General features: G+C 40.7%; 1 protein-coding gene across 2 annotated transcripts; it reads left to right on the forward strand.

Moving 5' to 3' along the window:
- The first annotated feature begins 1,160 nt into the window (after positions 1 to 1,160).
- Positions 1,161 to 7,489, forward strand: LOC112292919 (phosphatidylinositol-3-phosphatase SAC1). Of its 2 annotated transcripts, none has more exons than XM_024541908.3 (17): positions 1,161 to 1,757; positions 1,928 to 2,132; positions 2,445 to 2,610; positions 2,708 to 2,930; positions 3,211 to 3,287; positions 3,388 to 3,578; positions 3,684 to 3,781; positions 3,953 to 4,086; positions 4,213 to 4,344; positions 4,493 to 4,784; positions 5,045 to 5,166; positions 5,416 to 5,526; positions 5,845 to 5,980; positions 6,096 to 6,193; positions 6,309 to 6,497; positions 6,668 to 6,776; positions 7,096 to 7,489. In XM_024541908.3, the coding sequence occupies exons 1-17, from the start codon at positions 1,587 to 1,589 to the stop codon at positions 7,303 to 7,305; spliced, it is 2,664 nt and encodes an 887-aa protein (XP_024397676.1). In that variant the 5' UTR covers positions 1,161 to 1,586; the 3' UTR covers positions 7,306 to 7,489. The 2 variants fall into 2 exon arrangements, with proteins under 2 accessions (XP_024397676.1, XP_024397677.1); XM_024541909.3 differs by having other exon boundaries at positions 1,270 to 1,757; positions 4,538 to 4,784.
- The last annotated feature ends 1,539 nt before the right edge of the window (positions 7,490 to 9,028 follow it).

Here is a 9,028-nt window from a genome sequence, read left to right on the forward strand (position 1 = left end):
CCTGCATCAATTGTGGCCATCGACTGTTTCCTCAAGACCTCCCTGTCTAAGCACTCCTGACACGCCTGCAACCGCTAAAATCCACACAAACACATCAGACTGTGAGGACAGTGCTCATCAATGTAGGGAGACCGATTGATTCATAGGATGCGATGGAGTAAGTTACTCCAGGCATTCAGAAGTGGTTAACTCACAAAAAGAAGGCAAGTGTCTGAGCAGCAGCTGATCCTGTCAGTCCAGCGTTGTTAGTCTCACCATGCTGCAGCAGTTGTGCTCATTCCGTTCCGCTGGACGAGGTGATCTACGTGGAGTCGTCTTCTCATCAAACCTGCTAGATCTCGTCGCTCCATCTGGTCTGCAGTCTTCGGCCAGATCGGTTCAGTTATTACTTCAAAGTTAAACAGAATAAGGTTCAGCTTTCGATCAGTTGTTGCGGTAGAAGATCTCACAGTGCCAGTGTAACCCATAAGTTGTTTGCGCTGGTGAGATCATCAGTCCTTCTGGAATCAATTCCTCAAACGATTTTTGCAACTTCGGGCTTTGTAGCTCGTACCGACAACGTGCTTGTTCTGAAAGGTCGAATCGAAACAATTATCAATATTTTAAAATTAATAAAAAATAAATTATTTTAACATGGTTTTAATAAGAAATTCAATATAAAATTCTCTAGAGTATAGAAAAGAGTTATAATCTTTGAGGTTTTATAATAGTACAAGATATATGCTTTAAAAATTATTATATCTAACCTATTTTTTTAAAATTTAAAAGAATTAGTTCAGAAATGTTGAACAGAAAAAAAATTCAACAAAAACAAAGATTGATGAATTTTACAGACATTTCTCAGGCAAGTTAATGTACGCATCGATTGAACGCAGATAACGAAGTACACATACAACACACATACCTAGTACTTACGATTCACATACGAATACACCTACGATGGCGGCTGAGGCAAGACGCCGACGCGCGGCGAGGCCGTGTCGGCTGCGGCAGGGGTCGTCGCCGTCGCCGTTGTGATAGGATGGTGTCGGCGAGGAGGATCGTGGACGACGGCGACGAAATGTATCCCACCCACCAGCATTGGTTTCTCTCTTCCACTTTTCCGCTGCTGCTGCTGCTTTATTCCCCTTTTTCTATTCTCTTAATTGTACACACTTATACAGATACCCACACCCTCATATACTTACATTTTTGTTGTTTTTTTTATTTTTATTTATGTGTTTTGGCTTATGTTTTGTTGGGGGTGAAGGAAACTAGGAGGGAGGGAGAAGGTCGACAGCGGAGCCTACTCGACGTGTTTGAGGTGCATTAGTCGTTGCAACGGTGGGCTTAGAGGTGGAGAAGGGTTTTCCGGCGAGGTGGGTGACATGGGGTAGTGCGTGGGGAACTCCGCTTACGTGAAGGGAGAGGGTAAGGAAGGGATGGAAGTGTTGTAAAGGGAAATGGGGTATTTGGGGATGGCGTGTTAGGCACTGTTTTTTTCTGAAGAGTGGAGTCGGGGAGATTTGGTTTACAAGGGCTAAGGCCTTGCAGTGTATTTTTTTTTCTTTTATGGAGGTCGGTCGTGGACATGATTGAATTGTGATATGAGATTGGAGGACCATTCACCGCGAAATTTTCTCAAGGGCTGTGCTAAGAGAATTATCCGGGAGCAATCGATGTCTCCACGGGTCTCTTGCCCATATCGCTCAGCCGGGGCCCCTCTGAATCCCAACATGTACATTCTCGAGAAATTTTATCTCTACGAGACAAGAGCGGTATGTTCTTTCGACTTGTGACTTTTGTGAACAATTTCACCTGCCAGATTGGTAGGTTCTAGATTGCCCGGCTGTGCCAAACCGCGCAACCTTTGTGATCTAGTTTGCGAATTTGTCGCTTCGTTGTCGTTACCATGCCCAATTTTATCTGATGAGACTTACCCATCCAGAGGTATTACCTAGTTGGAAGGGACAAAAGCAAGCAGAATTGGCGAGTGCTGAAGATCGATAGATCCGAACCCGCGGAGCTTAGCATATGCGAGGATCCTGTGGTGTATACACAAGTAGAGAGCTTGAGTTTGTTGGAAACAATTGCCGATGGCAACAAGTCCACTGGAGGCTTGACCTTGGTCACGAAAGCATACGGCATTGTAGGTAGGTTCAACAAACGGCTGCCGCTTGGTGAAGCGTTTTTATGCGAGTCACTCTAGACCTGGCTAGTAATTGGTTTGAACCAGGGTCTTTCAGGGTTTACTTATTTATTTATTTCCCTTTTAGAGTGGTTTTGTGCATTTGAGAGTTCAATCTCAACTTACATAATTGTATCATGCGGATGGCTCTCGAGGATATTTTTCTCATGTAGGTGCTGTTATTGTATAGTATCTTTAGGTGTTCGCTTTTACGTGAATTTCAGCTAGCTGAGTGTTAGCTACGTATTGTTTCATTTGGGAATCTGGTGTGCATCAGGTTTTATAAATTTTCTAGAGTGCTATTACATGCTTTTGGTGACAAAGCGCCGGCAAGTTGGAAGTCTGTGTGGACATGCTATCTACACCGTTGGCGAGAGTCGGCTGATCACAGTCCCGCATCCGTCAGTCCAGACACCGGTTGCACTTTCAAAAACGGAATTAAGGTTGTCCTCCCACTCTCGAATGTGCGTTAGGTCTACTGTAATTAACATTCTCCTTTCTGGTTGGCACTGATGGCGTCAATGGCGTGTTTTCAATTAGATACAAGAAGCTGCTCCAGGGGGTGGATCTCAACAAAGACTTTTTCTTCAGTTATACCTACCGCATTATGCAGAGTGTGCAGCGGAACGAGATCTTGCGAGATGACCCATCTATGCCGTATGAAAATATGTTTGTTTGGAACGCTTTTCTCTCACGTGGAATTCGCCAACATCTTAAAAGCACACGTTGGACAGTTGCTTTGATGCATGGCTTCTTCGAGCAGGTAAATCGAAGACACCATGCATTTATTTATTTATTTCCACCAGGTTTAGGGGTGCTTTGGACTATTCTCTTTTTTAAATAGGTACTCTCATTTTGACTTTTATCAAATTTTGCGACTGATGTCTCTCCTGAAGCTCTGATGAATTGGTCGTAATCTTTCTTGTAGCAATGAGTTCGTTTGTTTTCTCTCCAACAGACCCAGCACAAGCTTAATGTACTTCTGAAACTTTCTTACTTGGTTTCCTGTGAAATCAATGTTAACCTTGCCGTAATATCCGCAGGCCAATTTCAGCAGCTTTGGACGCTTGTTCAGCGTCTTCCTTATTTCAAGAAGGTCCCGGCATTTTGCCGGCACAAGGTTCGAAAATGTCAATCGGATAAGCCTTGTGCTGATGCGTGGTGTGTCCTTAAGCAAGTATGTTGGCAAATATAGTAGCTGACTGTAGATCTGGTAACAGGTATTTGAAACGTGGAGTCAATGACAAAGGTCGAGTTGCAAATGATGTTGAGACCGAACAAATAGTGGTAGATGAGACAGGTTCCGGACCCGGATATGAGCGAATTAGCTCTGCTGTGCAAGTTCGGGGATCTATACCCCTTTTCTGGTCACAGGAAGCTTCTCGTCTCAATGCAAAGCCTGATATACACTGTAAGCCAATTTCAGCAATTCCAGCATTGCCTATGGGCTCATTCTCTTCTGTTTGCAGTTCAATTTTCTGTCCAGTTATTGATTTTCTCCATGTTATTGTTGCAGTGCAAAGATTTGATCCGATGTATCAAGCAACCAAGCTTCATTTTGAGGATCTAGAGAATAGATATGGGAATCCGATCACTATTTTGAATTTGATTAAGGTAAAGTATGATTCCAACACTTTCAGCAAGTTTGTTGTATCTTAATGAGTTTAATGTTTCTTTTTTCCAGAAATTTTTCTTCGTGGTCATGAATGGGGCATCCCGAGAACCTCTAAACATGCACATAGAGTGTGTGAAACTTTCATTTTTGATTACTGATTGATACTGCAGACTGTGGAGAAGAGGCCTCGAGAAATGATGCTGCGTCGTGAGTTCGCCACTGCTGTAGGATATTTGAATTCAATTCTTCCTAAGGAGAGGCGTCTGAATTTTATACATTGGGACTTCCACAAGTATGCAAAAAGGTGATTCTTAGCGAAAACTGGTGTGATTTTATGCATAATTAAATATTTCAACAAATATAGTATTCTTTTCTATGCACATTTTATCTTTCCAAATCAAAGACAGCTAATTATTATTTATTATTGCAGCAAGGCGGCAAATGTGATCGCAGTCTTGGGAAAGGTGGCTAATGATACTTTAGATCTTACTGACATGTATTATAGTGGAGTACCTTCACTATCTAAGTCAGCTCAATCCCAGCGTGCTGCAAATGCCTCCACGTAAGTTTTTTGTTTTCTTTTGATGTATTTTTCTCTTCTCTTTTATTTTCTTCTGTCATCTAACCTTTTATTCTTGTTTTTTTTTTGTGTTTATTCTCACTGTTTGTGACTATTCAATCTCTCTTGGAATGTAACTTTTGGTTTGCAGTGAATCAGTACCTTTGGCGAAATCACTATCTGCAATTTGTGGCAGGAAAAGAGAACAAAGGTTTCAAAGTGGGGTGTTAAGAACAAATTGTATCGATTGTCTTGATCGCACCAATGTTGCCCAGTATGCATTTGGTCTTGCTGCAGTAGGCCGTCAGCTCCATGCAGTTGGCTTATCTGACAGCACTGCCGTGGATATGAATGGAAAGGTAGCAGAAACCTTGATGGTCATGTACCACAATATGGGAGATGTCCTGGCGCTCCAATATGGTGGATCTCCCGCTCACAACACTGTGAGAACTACTTAATCCCACTTCATTGGTATTTGACTTCTTTGTAATAATGGTTTTTAAATTTAGACTTAGGGGACTTCCTCAAATACATAATTGTTAGCAGTTGCATTTTATTTATTGTTTGCTTATTTATTTGTTTGTTTATTAATTAATTTACTGGTTCGGTTGTTTATTTCCGTGGCCTATTCTTTGTCAAAGAAGCTAGTTTATGTGCAGTCATCTGATGTCAGTATTGACATCAAGCCAGTTGTATCTCTCAGGTCTTTCCAGAGAGGCAGGGTAAGTGGATAGCTACAACTCAGTCAAGGGAAATTCTCAATTCAATCAAACGCTACTACAGCAACACTTACACTGATGGGGACAAACAGGATGCAATGAACTTGTGAGTCTCCCAAATGAGCTATCGGATCTCTTACTCGATATCCAGGCATCGTTTTATGTTTAGAATAGGGATATTGTTTGCTACATTCAACAGAGCTCATTGCACATTTTGGTTTTCCCGCCTGAGGAGCATCGCTTGCATTCCTAAGTAGGAATTAGTGAACATCTTTATGGTCGTCAATAACAGTGTTTATGGTTTATTGAAAGTTTGATGTCTAAGTTTGATTTATCTGAGGGCTTTTCTTGCCAGGTTCCTTGGCCACTTCCGACCGCAGGAGGGAAAACCAGCTCTGTGGGAATTGGACTCTGACTATTATCTGCATGTGGCCGGTTGCGAGGATGAGTTGTCAAAGGATGATAAGTAAGCATCTTCGCTACTATGTTGTGGATCTGCATATCAACTCAAGTACATTAATGATGAACTAGCAGTATCATGGTTGTCTCTTTGCAATCTGGAAAATTAACGTGGGAGACTAGATCCCCAGGAGACACTCATGGAACTGCTAATTTATTTTTCGTCTAACCTATATTAGACCTCATGCTTTCTGCAATCAATATTGTATAAGATAGACGAGGTTGTTGCAGATTACATGTACCTTTGATTTGCTGCATATATGGAGCTGATCGTCTTGATTTACTGAGGGACTGGTTGTCTCCTATTGTGATGTGTGGTGGGAAGGATTCCTCTTCCGGTAACAGGTGTTAAGGGTACTCTGCAAGCACCCCGGAAAATGGAAGGGGCAATGCCTGTTGCATGTCGGCATCCGGATGATTACCACTGCAGCAAACTCACATCCTTTGATAAGCTTCTTCAGGTGAAATTGGCACTTGTGGTATCATGTTACCTGTGTGAATAGGCCTGAGTATCCGAATACTGTCAAGAATGTAGGCAGCATAAGCGGTTGACTAGTGATCCTTCATGCAATGCAGGTGAATTGTGCTTCCCAACAAAGTATTCAGCCCTGTGGAGAGTTGCAACAAGAGAACAAAGAGCAATTTGCGGCACCTTGGTCTACACCTGACGCTGTGTAAGTGCACTGTGCTGTCACACAGATCTTTTCATATCATATTAAGCAAGTTGGTTGCTGACCTCAGTTGGCTACTTGTACTGAGTTCGTGCTAAACTCGGGAGTTGATTTTCAGGGAGGTATTATTAAAGAGTCCAAACTGGCTATTTGGATCAAAGAACCAAGAACATCCTGCTCCAGCAATCCCCAGTTCCATACTTGGCTCAGCCCCAGACAAATCTGAAGATACATTAGAACAAGAATTGGATGGACTGGATTGGATGTCATTTCACAGCCCTTTTGCAGACGAGGAGCTATATGATAGGTATAAAACTGATGCATTCATAGTTGTCAGTCTCATTGAAATGAGACATAAGCAGATGCCACAAAACCATTGATTGATTTATTTATTTATTTATTTATTTATTTTCTCCTTATTTTCGAATGGATAAATTTTAGCTGTTTGATTATTAAATTCGATTACTTGTTGGGCAGATATCTATTCCAAGGTTCCTCAGAAGACGACACCTGGTATGGAACGGGGATCCTTCCAGGAACAGTTGATAATAGTGAAGCCAATCGACATTACACTCAACTCTGCAAGGTTTTCTCCTTTTCTACGTCATCATATTGGTTTTTACTGTGTTGAGTTTTCTACTACATTTTGAGCTTGTGCGGGATTTTTTTGTGTACTAAAACAATGTTCCACCACCAAAGCTTGACTAAGGTTTGACACACCTAAGTGATCGATTCAAGGATTATATGTACGACCAATTCGTCGGTTATGCTCTTTTTATTCTTAAATTCAGTTCCTAATATTGGGTCCAGAATGTCTAGCTAGTTTTCATCAAATTCTAAATATGCACTTGCATGGACGATTCCATCACATTTGGAATGCTTATAATGAGTTGGTTGTGATGCAGGGACCAAGTCTGGAGTCCCTGATTTCTGAAACCAACTACGATAGAGACTATCACTCTGTCACAGGGCCTACATACTTGTCCGATGAGGAGGCTGTCGCATTGTCTATGGAAACTGCCCTTAATCAGCTTAACAATGTGGGCGTTGAATACGGGAGTATAACGCCAGAAGCCGCAAAAAGTTTTTATATTTTCAGCAGAGAGTCTTTGTAAAATAGTGAAGCATTGAAATACTCTTCATAGTTCATTATTGAGGAGTCGAGGGTTTGACATCTCATGTTACCCCACATTGTACCATGAACGGATACGTTTTGAATGACACATTGAACTGTGTCCACTTACACCATTTTGTTAGCATTGGACATCTTAGTACATCAAGCTTTATGCATTGACCACAGCCATTGGAGAAACATAAATTGTGTCTAGTAATCTTTTCTTCTGATATTGGCAATCTTTCTGTGTGCAGTTTTAGGCTTTCTTATTAGTAGTCTGGGCTCTTTTAAATTTCGTCTCTAGCATCTTTGGTTGGCTGATAGGTTATTTGGAGTGTCGTGTGTTTCAGTCTTTGATGCAGGTGCAAGCTCCCGCCTTTGTGTTGAATACTTTCTCCAATGATCAGCTTTCTTCTTCGGTGGTTCCTAGTTCTGATGTACTGGTTGATATTGTATTGCAAGAGCAATCTTTTCCTATTCTATCTCGTGGATCAAAGTTGCATCAACCTAGTAAATTTTTTGCTGTATGATACGGATTTCATCCTGGAGTCTATTTCACTTGGAGAGAGTGTAAGAAGTAAAAGGCTTCGGGGGAGCAGAATTTAAGGCATTTAGAACTAGAGAAGAAGCTGAAATTTTCTGTGCTAGTTCACTAACTAGATGATCTGTGATTTGTTTGTAACACTTTGTGTGCTTACAACACTAAGTTTTTCTCTGAATTTTTTGAAAAGTGATTACACCTGGGTTAACACCTGGATTTGTAGCTATCTGAATGCTTCCAACATTGTCACAGTGAATGTTGGCAGGTCATTTGATATTAATGTGTAATTCTTGAAGAAGCATAGTGAGTCATGACACTTCTTTCAATGCATCTGCTAGAGCTTTATATTCATCCTCTGATGATGATATTGCCCCAGTGGGCTGTTTTTTTTAAGAGCCATGAGATTGGTGATGTTCCAATACTAATTACAAGCTTTGTTGTTGAGCGAGCATGGTCTATGTTGCCCACCAAGTCTGAGTCTACATATCTTGAAAGTTTTGGTTTGCAATCATTGCCGTACAAAATACCAAAATTTTGTGTATTTTTAATATACCTCATTATCCTTTTTGCTGCTAGTAGATGTGATTTTGTCATTGTGCCACAAATCTTCCAACCATTCCAGTGGCAAATTGTATATCTGGTCGAATATATGTGAGATGCAAGTATTTCTCTACAATGCTTTTGTAATGCATTGAATCAACTTCTTCTCCCATGTCTAGTTTTAATTTTTATTTTTCTTCTATTGGTGTTGATGCTTGCTTATAGTTCTCTATTCCAAATGCATCTAAGATGTTTTGAGCATAAGATCTTTAGGTCATAAAGATTCTTTTCTCACCTTATACACAATCTACTTTTGATACATAGTGATGGCTCTTTCCAAGAGCTTAGACATTTCAAATTTCTCACGAAGATTTTTTTTGAAACTCTCCATGCTTATTGTGTAGCTTCCTATCATCAAGAGATCATCTACATAGAGTGCAATAAGAGTCACTACATCTCCTACGGCTCTTGAGTATATAAATTGTAGTCACCTATTCTTTGATGAAAACCTACACTTTTTAGATATGAATCTATCTTTTCATACCATATGTATGGTGCTTGTTTCAATCTATATATAGCCATTTATAGTCTACTCACTAAGTGTTCCTTTCTTGATACTTCAAAACCTTAAGGTTGAATAATG

This window comes from Physcomitrium patens, chromosome 15, assembly GCF_059467195.1.
Source record: "Physcomitrium patens ecotype Gransden chromosome 15, ASM5946719v1, whole genome shotgun sequence".
Taxonomy (NCBI): Eukaryota; Viridiplantae; Streptophyta; class Bryopsida; order Funariales; family Funariaceae; genus Physcomitrium; species Physcomitrium patens.